The sequence below is a fragment of the Mus pahari genome, chromosome 12 (assembly GCF_900095145.1).
Source record: "Mus pahari chromosome 12, PAHARI_EIJ_v1.1, whole genome shotgun sequence".
NCBI classification, from domain to species: domain Eukaryota; kingdom Metazoa; phylum Chordata; class Mammalia; order Rodentia; family Muridae; genus Mus; species Mus pahari.
Genome location: NC_034601.1, coordinates 40,668,006 through 40,683,602, shown reverse-complemented (window position 1 = coordinate 40,683,602; position 15,597 = coordinate 40,668,006). Strand labels below are relative to the sequence as shown.

Here is a 15,597-nt window from a genome sequence, read left to right as displayed (position 1 = left end):
AGACTACCAGCCCAGAGATGGCACCACCCACAAGGGAACCTCCCCCCTTGATCACTAATTGAGAAAATGCCTTACAGCTGGATCTCATGGAGGCATTTTCCCAACTGAAGCTCCTTTCTCTGTGATAACTCCAGCTGTGTCAAGTTGATACAAAGCTAGCCAGTACAGCCCCCTTAACCCTTTATTTAACACCTGTTAGGCAAGCCTTGTGACTAGGCTTGTGATGATTTTCAGACATCTCCTGCCATATGTTTCTTCTTCACATTGTCTGTATATCAGTTAACACCCCATGAAGACCACTGGGATGGGTAAGGCCCATTCGCATGTGTTTATATGGCCTGGATACTCTTAAGTACAGGTCCACCATCTCCCTACTGCATTTAATTTCTCTGTGCTGCAGGGGAGCTAATGGAGAGTTATTCCCTTTTGCACAGGAAATAAAGCCGAATGGTTCAAGTTCATCCAGTGGATGCTCGAGTGATGAAGTAGAAGGCCAAAGGAAAACACTGTAATATAAAAAATAATTTAATTTTCAGCCAATATCACAGGAATATAAGGAAAGTCTTGGATAAGTGAGCTTGACAAACCACATTGTTCTGACTGAACTTGCAAATCACTTTTATTCTTGTATTTGGTTGATTACATAAGCTGGACTGGGTAGCAAAAAATAAATTATTTTCTCCATCATTTTCTGTTCAAATGAGCTCTGTTGAGTAGTTTCTTGTCCTCTGGAAGAAATTTCAGACAAATTACTTGGCTTTGGGGGCTGGTTTTTATATAATAAATGTCGTCTGGTCCTTTTCAGACACTAGAACAGACAGACGTATGTCAATAATTTAAAAGTCTTGTCAAATGTAGTGTCAAAACTTGAGAAAGTTAATTTAGTCCAAAATTCCTCCTCTCTCCCTACTGCAAGCTGGGTCTGCCTCAGCTGCAAGTGTGGTTATGTGCTGGCTTTGTGCTTTATGATTGTGTGAGGCAAAGTTAAGAAAACAGCTCTGTCATGCCCTAGTCTGCCTTAAGCATCCCCCTCCCCCCTATCTTTGTTCCTGGCTAGGTTTCTCCTTTAGAAAACATGAGTTAGGGAAAGGAGAGGAGGAGCAGGTAAGAAGGGGTTTCCTTTCACAGGCTAGCTCTAATCTGATTCAAGAAACTCAGGATATAAAGAATAACGTGGTCATTGTCACCTCACGGACACTTAGGCAGGAGGTATATTTCAGAATTTCCTATCATTACTAAACCATGGAGGTTCTGACATATGAGCCATCTTCCCTTTCTGCAGCAGGCAGGTGGTCAGTCCCGAGGAAGATGGACAAGGAAGTGGGCTAAGAAGCAGTTGACAAAATGCCAAACAACACCAACATTAACTCTTATAGAACATGCTTCGGTTTCTTCTATTCAATCCAGACCACAGGAATAGTCTACAGAAACTATAAAAGAGTAATTGTTCCTTTTAGTGAGATGTGTTTAAAGAGTTAAAACGAAATGGGCTGAAAGACAAGACCTCATCTAACCTCATGGAAGGTTCTGAACTAGTATAAACAAAAGTAATTGGATGAAGTGACTGCTTGTTTTGTTTTGTTTTGTTTTTTCCTGGAAACAACACTCAGGATGATGTATGTCTGAAGACTTGCAAGATTTAATAACAGTGAGTCTTCACATTAAAGGAAAAATAAACAGCCAGGAAACAGAGCAATCATTTGGGTTGTGATATTTTTTGCCTATAGGGTGTGCCATAACATAAAATCAATCACTGAAAATCAAGAGGTTTGTACTGAGGCAGTCTTAGCCTTGAACTAGAACAAACCAAAGTAAAGTGCCCCATTCGAGTGCTGAGAAACAGGACTAACGTGAATGTCTCAAGAAATGAAAACAAAATTCCTTTTTGGCTGATATTGAGATGTAAAGTAAATAAATAAATAATTCTCTGTTTACCAAGAGACAGTCAGACATGATTGATTTTTTAAAATTATAACATTATTAAACTGTGATAATGTCATGCATGCATACATACATACATACATACATGAATTTTAATCATATTCATCCTTCACTCCTCTCCCTAACTCCCCCAAGAAGTCCTCACCCCCAACCCTTCTAAACTCCTCTGTGTCCTCGTTTTCGTTTGTTTGTTGTTTGTTTGTTTCATTATCCAAGTGATTTCAGTTTGTGCACTCATAGGTGTCTGGCCATCCACTGAAACCTGGCCAACCAACCAAGGGCCACACCTTTAAAGAAAACCGACTTTCCATTCTCAATAAGCCATCAATTGTCAACCTCAGCTAGAAGTGAAGGCTTATGAGCCCTTCCTCCCTCCGTGCACAGATGTTGAATCCCTAGGTCCTGTGCAACCAACCACAGCTGCTCTAAGTTTATGGGTGCAGTGGTCTGGTAAGACCATCGCTTACAGTTACAAAATATCCAGGTCGGGTTTTAGGATGAAATGACTTTTACAAACCAATTCAAGCTCAAGACCTTGAAGAAGAGACAATGTTGATATCACCAGTCGCCTGGGCATGAGCTGTACTCTCCTGTTGCTGTTGACATTGGGGGATATGCCTTGTGATGGTCCCTGGACCATCTGCTACTCACACAGGAAAGACAAAGGACTCCTGAGGAATAAGAAGCATCCAGCCCTGCTACAGGCAGATAGATGCATAAGCTTACTAAGCCACTCTGGGCAGGAGGAGTTTCCACCTGTCCTTCCCTGGTCCAATTATCCCATGACATTTCTGGTCTGAGAACATAGGTTTATGTGTTGTCATATTTGAATTCCTCAGTTAATTACAGAACTCATCCACGTCTGCTCCAATTATTCATGTCTCCTCCATGAGTGTAGGCTGCAGATGAGTAATTGTCCAAATTTCAATTTCAGTGCCAGAAGGGCGCAAGCTCTCAAATAATTGCTGAGCAGAGAGCTTGCAGTGGGTTTTACTGTAACTGTTAAGATGTAGTCCTAGGATGGGGACAGGCCTTATTCCTGAGCCATGGTGTAAACTGGCAGGAAGGAGAATAAATTGAAGTTATTTCGAAATCTGTTTTTTTTCCCAAACAGATTCAACTCTACTTCCATGTGATTAATAATGCTTATAGTAAATGAGTCATTCTTTCAATAACCTATGCAAAATTGTACAGGCCAAGAACGAAAACAAAAGTCCAGCAGAAGACCAACAAAACTGAAACCACCTTGTGTGCCCTGGAGATAGGGGCCATATTTCACTGTTCTTTTTGTTTTCTGGGGCTCCTCTGTGTGTGTGTGTGTGTGTGTGTGTGTGTGTGTGTGTGTGTGTGTGTGAATATATGTATATATGTATGCATAATATATTTATATTTACACACACATATATAAAATTGAACTACTTGCGAAGCTGGGACACTGTTCACTACTCTCAGGAGCATGAGGAACACTGCTGTGATGTTGGAAGGACATTGTACAACTCACACAGCAGTCATCTTATAAAAACTTGGGAACTCTTTCTTGTCAATTATGATAAGAGGAATAATTTATAAAATTGACTTAGTTTATCTATAGTACACATCAACCAAATAATATACATTGTTTATTTTCTAACATTTGCCCTAGAAAACTCAGGGCAGATGTGGGATTCTATCTGCTAAGAGAACAAAATACCAAGTAATTCACATTGTGCCGTGTCCCTATTCTGGTTTCAATAGAACTCAACTGTTTCTATCCTTATTTCCCCTGTTATTCCCTGCTTTATTTCTTTTGCTGCATATTTATGTTAGCCACCTTAGGTATGTTTGGGAACAAAGGAGAAATATATACAACAAAAATATATTAAAAGTTCATCTCTCAAGGAGATGCAGACATGGTTGTGGCTGGGTATTTTTCCTCCATCTTTCTAGCCTCCTCTCTAGAGAAACATTCACTTTTTAAGGGAATATGAAGCACACTTTCTTTTGTGGTAGGGAAGACAAAAAGGAAGAGAAAGGGTATGGTGTAAAGATGAAGATGACTTCATAAGCTAAGAATATAAATAAGTATGAAACTGTAGTTAGTATATGAAAATGCATTCCTATGAAAATCCATTGTAAGCTAAGAATTGAAATAAATATGAAAACACAGTATGTTTAAATGTTTTATTATTGTGAAAATTCACTGTAAGGTAGATTTGATGAAGACAGAAACCTTGGTTTCCCTTATTGTTGCTACCTTTGGACCTAGAATAGTGTTTGATACAAAATAGACACTGAATCACTCTACGTGTCACAGATTAAGTATAACAGATCTGAATTTTTCAGAACTGTGTTAGTATCAAAGGAATGGTGTGAATATTTGTTTTGTAATCATAAGCACATACTCTTGTGTACTATTTTTCTTTCCATATATAAAATGAGGTCATTAGACTATGTGTCTACTTGGATTCCTTCAAAGGACGATCTTGTTAAGTTTAGTGTCTTCATTAAATATGTGGCAATATATTCAGCAACTTCAAATTTTTGTTTTAAAAATAGGATATCTAGCTACATCTTCAGTGACAATTGTAGATGAAAATGCATTGACACCAGATGCAACTCCTCAAAGTAAGTATAGTAAATCCTTCTATGTATCATTTCCAACAAATTTATACATCTTACTACAATATCTAAAATATTAAGGTTTGTGTAAAGGCTGTTTTTCATTTGCTGCAAGCATTTTGACTCTGAGTTTCCCTGTAGTGACCATGTATGGATACGGTGATCATTGTTGTCTACATAGAAAAAGTTGATAGCATGTATTATACTACACTTTTCATTTGTCAAGGGATTTTAAGGCAACATCAGTAACCGAGTTACAGGGATAGAAAAAGGAAACACATCAGTTGCAAGCTGGAATTAAACATGAAACACAAAGCATCAACCTCAGGACCACTAGATCTGAGCAGAGAAAGACATTTCCCATGCCTCCAAAGTCACACATCAAAAACGGTACATCAAAGCAAAGCTAAATTACAGCCTCATAAGAAAAAAGATGGATTCTAAAACTAATTTTGTCTTTCAACCAACAATTCCAGCATGTCTACTAAAGATGGCAACTATTCACAGGCCTTCAGTGGGGCAGATGCCTAGAACTGTTGAGTATTGCCATGGGTCCTCCATTCATTCCCCCAGCACATGTATTGAGCATCCACTATGCCCCATGTTCATAACCATATTGCTGAACATTTATAAAGCATCTATCATGTTTAAAGTACTGTAGCAGGTGACTAGAATACATATATGGACATAGCAGATCTAAGTTCCAAATTCTTTGTGGGAAGAGACAGACACATGGTAACTGATGATATAAAGAAGAAAACTCAATACACAGACATAGGGACTTTGAGAAGTAGCCATGCGCCTAGTTCAAGGTCAAGATAGTCGTTACGACTTGATATATTACTGCCCATCTCCTGAAAGGAAGGGGAAGAAGGAAGAATGGAGGGGGGAAGAGGCAAGGTGATGGAACCAAAAACCAAGGAATATGTTAGTGTTCATAGTACATGTGTACAAAGTGCAAACTACTCAGGATATACATATCAGTAATAAAAATGGAAGAGAATGAACTCCCATGTCTAGCTGAGGAACTATTGACAGTTGATGGCTGCTGAGAGACTTGATTTTCTTGAAGGGTGTGTCCCTGATATGTTGATCATCTTCCAGTGGGTGATACATGCTCGTGCGTCTATGGGCAGCACTAATTAGGAGACAGACAGACAGATAGACAGGCAGGCAGGCAGAGAGTCAGAGAGACAGAGAAGAAAAGGAAAGAAAATAGAGATAGATGCATAGAGATGCTGTATACATATATGAACTTCTCAAAGAATAAATTTCAACATTATATTGTTTTTAAAATAGAAGATAATGTCCAAGGCAATGTAAAGGCATCATGGTAACATGAAACAGCCTGAAGAGGCTACATGTTGCCTCTTAGTGGCAGAAGACAAATAGCTGCAAGGGGAGGTGACATGGAAAGTAGAGAAAACAGAAGCAAGGGCACTGTTGGCCTCGGGTGCAAATTAAATTTAACTGGTAGGTTCTCAGGCACTAAGAACACGCATATCAAATAGCATTTAAGCTGTCCATCTAAACACATCTGTACTTGCTGGTTCAGTCACTAGGCCACTAGAAGTTTGTCCTCAGGAAATAAGAGAGAAAAAGAGAATTCATACAGTATAGGCTTTATTTATTTCTTTGGGGGACCTCAGGCCCAGAGTTGGATTAATCATAATCTTTAATTCATCACATACCTCCATCGTTAGGTAATGGAATATCCTCCATAATTGAACAAGTCTTTCATTATACATGTTAATAATTGATACCCATGTTTATCCTTGGTGCCCCAAAACAAGGCATGAAAATGCAATGCTCAGAGTGGGGAGGGCATTGAAGGAGATGCACAGACATATGGGGTTTTGATGATATGTGCCATGGTGTGCAATGGTGAAAAGAAGGAATATTGAAAATTTGTAAGAAAAAAATGCATTCACATACACTCTTCCCCTTCACATTATAAAAATGTATTTTTTCATTTTATAAACTTTACTATTAAAAACTAAAAGAACAAAACTTCACAGACCAAAACTAACCAGTCGGTACAATTCAATGAACTTCATAGTAAGATTAAAAATAGTTTAAGATCTTGATATTAAAATAAAAACATTAAAATATGTAATAAAAGTATGGCTTTTCTCCTGGCTCTAAAAGGATTGACATTAGAACTAAGAAATCTTGTTCACACCAATCAAAGAGCAAGCATGGGCTGGACCTAGCCACCCACCCATACACATACATATATGTAGCAGCAGACATGCAGTTTGGTCTTCATGAAGGTTCCCCAACAACTGGAGAGGAGGTTGTCCCTGACTCTGTTGCCTGCCTATGGTGCCTACTCCTTTAACTGGTCTGCCTGGTCTAGTCTTAGTGGGAGAGGCTGTGCCTGCAAGGACTTGATGTGCCAGGGTGGATTGATACCCAGCAGAGGTCTCCCCCTTGTCATAGGAGAAGGGGATGGGGGAGGGCTGTGCAATGGGAAACTGGGGGCCTGTAATTGGGATGTAAAATTAATTAATGAATGAATTAATTAAAAACGAATAAAAGAAATCTGGTTCATGAGAAGATATTTTTTTTAAAGTTTTAAATGCAAGTTTCACTGAGGGAGAAGATATCTGTCACAAATTTCACAATTGAAAGGACCCAATACCTTTATATCTGTGTAAGGAAAGGCAGGATGGCTAGCCCAGTTGGAACTAGTATTCACAATGTGGGCAAGCATGAGGACCTGAGTTCAGATCCCTACCATTCACAGCAAGAGCCAGGTATAGCTCTGCATGACTGTCAGCCAGTTGTAGAGATAGGAATGGAGATAGAATAGAGACAAGAAGGTTGCCAAGGCTTGGTGGTGGGGTATAGAGGGGCGCGGGGGGTGATAGAGCAGGACACCTGGCTGCCACCCTTCTATGAGAAAAAGAGACCATCGCTCTGTAAATACAAGTTCAAGAGACTAACAGAAGTGAAAGTTTTTAGTGTCTGGTTCTGCAGAATGGACACCAGCATAGAGAAGAGGCAACAATGGCTGGCCTGCTGACTCAGCAAGAGACAGCTGTGGTTTTAAAGTCCCTTATCCCATGAAATTGCTATACTCCTTTTCCCATAGATGGATACACTAGCCAGTTACAATCTTCACACTACAGAGCATTATTTTTTGTTGTGATTCATCATTCTCCTTCTCTGTTATGTGACTGCCCTATGACCAAGTGTCATGAACACTTTTGTTTGCCCGTGACTTCAGTCCCTAAAGTGATAACTGGACAAGTCAGTGAAACGCCAGTGGAAGATATTCAGACATCCAGCTATATGAAAGAACACTTGTTGGTAATAGGGTAGAAATTCCATGGCTTTGGGCATAAAAGTTTGTTGAGACTTACTAGAAAAAAACTGAATTCTGAAATAGACTTATATTGTGCATTTAAGCTATTTTATATTTTAATTTGCAACATAAAGCTTTTCAATGTGTGATCTTTTCATTATTTATAATTTTTTCTTAAATTATACTGGAATGTAGGGCATGGAAGAACATGGACCTAGTTGATCTCTATGCACTGCCTTATCTAACCTCATATCTACAATGACAGGCATACAGTGAATGAGTGAATAGATAATTGCATATGGAGAAAGATGACTCAGGCAGACACACAGAGAGACACCAAAACTTAATTACCAGTTACTTAATTGGAAATTTGTACCTTATTTTGAGACAATGTTTCACGTAGCCAAGGTTGGTCTCAAACTCACTATTAGCCAAGGATGACTTGAATTGACCTTCAGATCCTCCTGCCTCCTGGGTGCTGGGATTACAGGCATATGCACAACCATATACAGTTCTATCTGTGGTGGTGCTGAGGCTCAAACCCAGGACTTTGTGAAGGTTGGGCAAGCACTCTACCAAAATGAGTTACACCCTCAGCTGGTAGTCACATTTATTTATATTGATAATAATATTAGACTTGCTAGGGATAAAGACACAGAGAGAAGAAGGAAGGGAGAAGGGGAGGGAAGGAGGAAAGAAAAGTGAAGAATGGAAAACTCTTGCCGTCTTATCCATCAGCATAAGGTAGGGCACAGAGGTTATCCAAGACAGTTTCTCTCTCAGAAACTAGGAAACAAAGATCCCATGTTGCTGTGTCTTGCTTTATAGCTTATATACTGCATTCTTGGTCTTTTTCATACAGTTCATAATGATGTGAGCTATTGTGATCTTTCACATTCTCTGTTCTTTACCATTTGAAAACTTCATTTGAACATGGACCTCTCCTTAGTCTTATTCAAAAATGGCCTCAGAAACAGTCAGGGTCTAGAAAGGGGCTCTGACATCCATCTGACAAGGGATGCTCTCTGCCAGGGAAGACCCACCTTCGCAATACTTCTAGAGTAAAGATACTATTGTCCTCTCTCCATAAGTTTAAAAGAAGAAAATAAGATCCCCTGCAGTGGATTGCTCAATTTATAATCATTCACAAAAATCCATTAGAATCCAAAAAGCTGAAATTGACTGCTCGCTCCTCAACTCTTTTGAAACCCATCGCTGCCAGTTGAATCGAGCTGTAATGTGACAGGCAATATTAGATGATGCATTTGGCAAGGTTCAGGACAGGCAATGGTAATGGAATTTTTTTCTCTACCCAATATGCTTATTTCAATAGATTTATGAAGTACTTACAGCAGGAAAAAGAATGATAATGGATAGATTTCTGTGTTCCTAGGTCCTTTGCTGCTGGAGGACATGGTCTTAGGAGATTTACTTTATGAACCTCATACATATTTAAACGCTGCTACCCTTCTGATTGCATTGCATTTATCTGCATTCATAAGGATGTGTTTAATGAAGTTTTTACTGTCATTTTGTTTACTAACTTAAAGAGATCTAAGCTGGGGTTTAAAATTTTTGGACCCTAATCCTGCTTTACTTCAGCCGCCAGCTTTCCTGGTATGTGGAACTGGAATGTCTATTTTACTTTAAGTGCCTATGAAATGGGAATACTCTACGGGGCCACCTTCATAGCACCATGGGTGAGGTTAATCACATCTTGGAACACATTTTCACCTCAGTGCTCAGGTGATCAGGCCATGGAGTAGAAAATTGAATCTTAATTGCTTTCTTCCTGATTTCCCTTGCCATCAACCTGGTCTAGTGAAGCTTAAAACTACATTGAAACCAGTCCATCTGAGGCAGACTAGCAAAAATTAATTGATTGATTAAAAAATATTGTAGGTTTCTATCCCCTGAAGCCTCTGACTCACCATAGTACCAAAGTCAGCAAGTTCATACTCAACAGCAAACATACTCACATACACACCTGCGCCCATGTGTACACACACATATATACACACACATCACACACAGAGGTGTACAAACACATAAACACATGCAGATGCACACATACATACACACACAGATATGTGCACACAGATGTATGTGCACACAGATGTATATACACACAGAGACACATGTACACACATACACACATGCATACACAGAGACATGTATGTACATATATAGATACATACACATTTTCATGTCCTAGGACCCAGAGTTGCCACTACTGACTTTAATAGAAGATTTTATTGTGGTCTTTCTTCTTTTTGGGGGGTACAGTCTTTATTGGGCTCACACCCAGAGTCCATTCGTCTTGAGGACCTCTGTAAACTTGCTGATTTTCTTCTTCATGTTCCTCTCTTTCTGTTTCTGTAGCCTCAAGAGCTGCTGCTTCTTCTAATAGTGGATCTTGGCCTTTTCCTTCCACTTCTTCTCCAGAATGGCACTCACTGCCTGGTACCTCCCGTGGACACCAAGAGCCAGAATCCCCAGGTAAGCAACATTCTCCTAGGCTTCAGTCGCACAACCTTGAAAGCAGCAGAATCCACGGTTCTTCTTTTCTTGTCTTAAGGCTGAGGGAGCCCATCCAACACTTTAAGGTAGTCCAGAACACCCTATCCTCACTTGGTCTTGTGGGACAACATGTCTCACACAGTGTGCCAAAGGATGGGGCTGGCAGCTTGGGGTTCAGAAGTGGTAGGTTCCCAGAGATGAGTCGGTGTTCATTTGCTATCAGCAAAAGGCAAGGTACTTTAACTTGTTTCTGTAGAAATTTCCAGAAATGTTGATACCCTCACAGCATGTAGCCACCAGTTTCCAGCCCAATAGTACTTCCTTAACCACCAGGCTATCTAGACGATGGTCACAGCTATCCATCACTAGAACCTGACCCTCCACCATCTTTGCGGGATTCAGGGGAAAAACTGTGTCTTTAGGTTATAAATTACTTAACTTTCAAATATTATGTTGCTTTTTTCAGTTTTTGTTTTGTTTTGCTTTGTTTTTACTTTCTCTTTTTAAATTTAATTTTATTTGTAATTCACTTTTTACATTCCATATTCCATTCCCTGCCTCTCCCCATCCACCCTCAGACTGCTCCACATTCCACACCTCCTCCCTAGCCCATTCTGTCTCCACATGGATTCCTCCACCTTCCACTCACATGACCTCTAAACTCCCCTGGGCCTCCAGTTTCTTGAGGGTTAGGTGCATCATCTCTAAATGAACATTGACCTGGGAGTTCTCTACTGTATCTGTGTTGGGGGACTCATATCAGCTGGTGTGTGCTGTCTGGTTGGTGGTCCAGTGTTTGAAAGATCTCACACTTACAGTCCCTTGATCTTTGAAAAACATGCCAAAAATATACAATGGAAAAAAGAAAGCATCTTCAATAAATGGTGCTGGTCTACCTGGTTGTCTGTATGTAGAAGAATGAAAATAGACCCATATTTGTCACCTTGTACAAAGCTCAAGTCCAGTGGATCAAGGACTTCAACATAAAACCAGATACACTGAATCTAATAGAAGGGAAAAAGGGAAAGAGCCTTGAACTCATTGGTCAAGGGGAAATTTCCTAAACAGAACTCCAATGGCTCATGCTCTACTATCAAGAATTGATAAATGGGACCTCATGAAACTGGAAAGCTTATGTAAGGCAAAGGACATAGTCGATAAGACAAATCGGCAACCTACTGACTGGGGAAAAAAACCTTCACTAACCCCAAACCCAATAGAAGGCTAATATCGAAAATACATAAAGAACTCAAGAAGTTAATCACTGAAAAACCAAACAACCCAATCAAACAAAAATGGGGTATAGGACTAAACCAAAAATACACAACTGAGGAATCTTGAACGGCTGAAAAACACCTAAAGAAATGCTTTCTTCAGTTTTACAAATGTGTTTCTTACTCTGCCCCTAGTCCTGGCTAGACTTTTTCAGATTCTTGGTATTGGTAAAGGTTAAGGATTGTACAGCAGTTCTTCTACATTCCTCGAGCAGAGGAAGATGAGGAGACTAGAGTTGAGGTAAGTTTGTAATTGCAGCACTCAGGAAGATAAGGCACACACAGTCAGGAAGGAGGATCAGGAGTTCCAGACTCCCCTGTGCGACATAGTGAAAGCCTCTTTCATAAATGAAGGGGGGGGAGGCATTCAGTGAGGAGCCAAGAATTAGTGGTAGCAGGATCAAGTCAGAACAGTCCCTCTGGTCCTTGTTAGTTCAGCTCGCTAAACTCAGCATTCCTGTCCTCCACTTTCGAAGTCTCACCCTTGGCTCATACCACTCTCTCTCCTCTAAAGCCTGGTCCGCTTCCCATCTCTCCACTGCTTCCTCTGAAGTCAGTCTCAAGAGAAAATGTTAATTCTCCAATTTACAATACTACTTTCTATTAGAATGTCATTTCCTCTAGCCACAAAGACTGTGGGTAATATCTTATTTTTATGGTTGGGTACCTTGTGAGGGTCCCATCTGTGAACTGGCTGGACATGACATCTGCGAACTGGCTGGCCACTGTGTAGGAGTGACCCCATAAATGGACATATTCTTCTTGATTGGAAAAACAAGACAAAAGAAAGACCACCCAAATTCCTGCATATGTTCCATGGATATTCTTTGCCACTTCAGTCATTGTTCTGGACAAAAGTCAAGGACTTACGAATACTCCCTTGTGGAAGATTTGACAGCAGAGAAACAGCTCATTAAACATCTACTTCCTGAGCCAACCATGGTAGGATACCTGCCTACAATCTTAGCACTTGGAAGGTACAAATAGGAATATCAGGAGTTCAAGGTCATCCTAAACTACATAGCAAAGTCAAGGCCAACAGCATGGGATTTGTAAAAACCTGTCTCAACAGTATAAATGGGAAACCTATCTGTATGTAGAAAACATGATGTAATAATGCTCCCACATACTGGGTTGACATCAACAACCCTTTAAGACTAACAGAAATTATATGTGGTTTCATCAAAAGAACTGCAGACATTGGAACAAAGTATAATGGCACATATGTATACAAAAGCTTGTATGCCAACTTTAAAAAGTAATTGAACAATTTTAAAAGCTATTTTTAAAAGAACTGCAAGAACTCAGAAAATAATGGACATAGGTATAACTCAAAGTAGATTTAACCACAATTGGAAACAGTTGCTAATGTGCCATAATTTCCTAAACAACTGTCAAGAGGACTTAAGTGAAAAGTAAAAGTTATGAACCTAATGAAGTAGGATGCACTGAAATTAAGCCCTTACTGTAGATGAGAAGTACCCTCTCCTGATCAACAAACTTTACCAGGAGCCACTCAAAAAAGGATATAAGAACTTATATGAGATTCTGCAACATGGTATCACCATGTTCATAGTTGTGGCTTATACTGGTTTTGTACAAGAGAATGCTATTAATTACCCTGGTATTTGTTATTCTGGCACGAAAGCCATGCTCCTTAAGGATTTCAATGACAACAGGTTTTAAAAAAAGATTTAAAAGATAATGAACTCTTGTCAGCAAATTCTTGTTGGCATCTGCAATAGTGTCTGGGTTTGGTGGTTGTATATGGGATGGATCCCCAGGTGGGGCAGTCTCTGGATGGTCATTCCTTCAGTCTCTGCTCTGAACTTTGTCTCTGCAACTCCTTCCATGGGTATTTTGTTCCCCATTCTAAGAAGGAACGAAGTATCCATACTTTGGTCTTCCTTCTTCTTGAGTTTTGTGTGTTTTACAAATTATATCTTGGGTATTCTGAGCTTCTGGGCTAATATACACTTATCAGTGAGTGCATATCATGTGTGTTCTTTTGTGATTCAGTTACCTCACTCAGGATGATATCCTCCAGATCCATCCATTTGTCTAAGAATTTCATGAATTCATTGTTTTTAATAGCTGAGTAGTACTCCATTGTGTAAATGTACCACATTTTTATCCATTCCTCTGTTAAGGGACATCTGGGTTCTTTTCAGCTTCTTGCTATTATAAATAATATGAATATAGTGGAGCATGTGCCCTTATTACAAGTTGGAGCATCTTCTGGGTATATGCCCAGGAATGGTATTGCTGGATCTTCTAGTAGTACTATGTGTAATTTTCTAAGGAACCACAAAACTGATTTCCAGAGTGGTTGTACCAGCTTGCAATCCCACCAGCAATGGAGGAATGTTCCTTTTTCTCCATATCCTCGCCGGCATCTGCTGCCACATGAGTTTTTGAGGATTAGTGTGAGGTGGAATCTTGGGGTTGTTTTGATTTGTATTTCCCTGGTGATTAAGAATGTTGAACATTTTTTTAGGTGCTTCTCAGCCATTTGGTATTCCTCAGTTGTGAATTCTTTGTTTAGCTCTGTACCCCATTTTTAAAATAGAGTTATTTGGTTTCTTGGAGTCCAACTTCTTGAGTTCTGCCTGATGTAGCTGTCTCCTGAGAGGCTCTGCCAGTGCCTGGCAAACACAGTCATCCATTGGACAGAGCACAGGGCCCCCAGTGAAGGAGCTAGAGAAAGTACCCAAGTAGCTGAAGGAGTTTGTAGCCCAATAGAAGGAACAACAGTATGAACTAACCTTACCCCCAGAGCTCCCTGGGATTAAACCACCAATCAAAGAAAATACATGGTGGGACTCATGGCTCTAGCTGCATATGTAGCAGAGGATGGCCTAGTCAGTCATCAATGGGAGGAGAGGCCCTTGGTAATGTGAAGGTTCTATGCCCCAGTATAGGGGAATGCCAGGGCCATGAAGCAGGACTGGGTGAGTTGGGTAGGAGGAGGAGAGGGGAGGGGACAGGAGATTTTCAGAGGGGAAACTAGGAAAGGGGATAACATTTGAAATGCAAATAAAGAAAATATCTAATAAATAAAATGTGATGAACTCATGTCATCACCAAACATAATGAAGTCTTAACACAAACCATTCCAATCAAACACAGAACTCAGCATCATTTTGCTAGAAGACTCCCAGGGGAGACTAAAAACTAGAAAGTGAGATGACTAAAAATTGGGCAGATAAGTGATGAAACCGGGTGATCTTTCATAAAACTATCAAGTTAATAAAAGATAGGTCATTGGCGGAAGCCAACTCTGCCTTACAGAGAATTCTGTAAACAAGTGTGCTTCAGAAAAACTATTCCCTCCTGGGAGAAAGCAATATTAAAACTATTTATAGTGGCTGGAGGAAGGGTTCAGTTGTTCAGTGCTTGCCTTGCATGTCTGAAGGTCTCTGTTCAAACTCACAGAACCCATGTAAATAGGATGTGGGTATGGCAGCCTGCCTGTAGTTTAGCTTGGGAAGGAAAAGTCATGTGCACCTGCACCACCACCACCACCACCACCACCACCAACAACAACAACAACAACAACAACAAAAACAACAACAAACCAGCTAACTGGACTAGCTGCATCAGAAAACCCTGGACTTCATTGAGATATCCTGCCTCAATGAATAAGGTGAAAGAATGATTGAGGATAATTTCAAAATTAAACCCAAGTCTCTGTATGTGTGCACAGCCCCATGTATGCTTGCATCCACATGATCATGTGCCCATGCTGCAAACAGAGACGCCAAATACACGAGCAAGTGAGAAAAGCAAACAGGAGAACTCCCGTCTCTTCATCTTGCTGAAAGACTTTGTAAGGTATTTTGGTGTTGAACTTCATCCATTACCCATTTTAAGCTTATAAGACATGTCACTTCAAATGGTGGCTTCTTTTTCTTCACTTCTGTTACTACCACTAAATTCTTAACACATGTAAAA

General features: G+C 40.0%; 1 protein-coding gene across 1 annotated transcript in view; it reads left to right on the top strand.

Annotated features, from left to right (window-relative positions):
* The window catches only part of Cd96 (CD96 molecule), an 81,472-nt gene that overhangs the window by 56,761 nt on the left and 9,114 nt on the right, over positions 1-15,597 (top strand). The window contains 3 exon segments of the mRNA XM_021209890.1: positions 4,477-4,543; positions 5,001-5,074; positions 10,232-10,348. Of these exon segments, the coding sequence (XP_021065549.1) occupies positions 4,477-4,543; positions 5,001-5,074; positions 10,232-10,348 (258 nt within the window).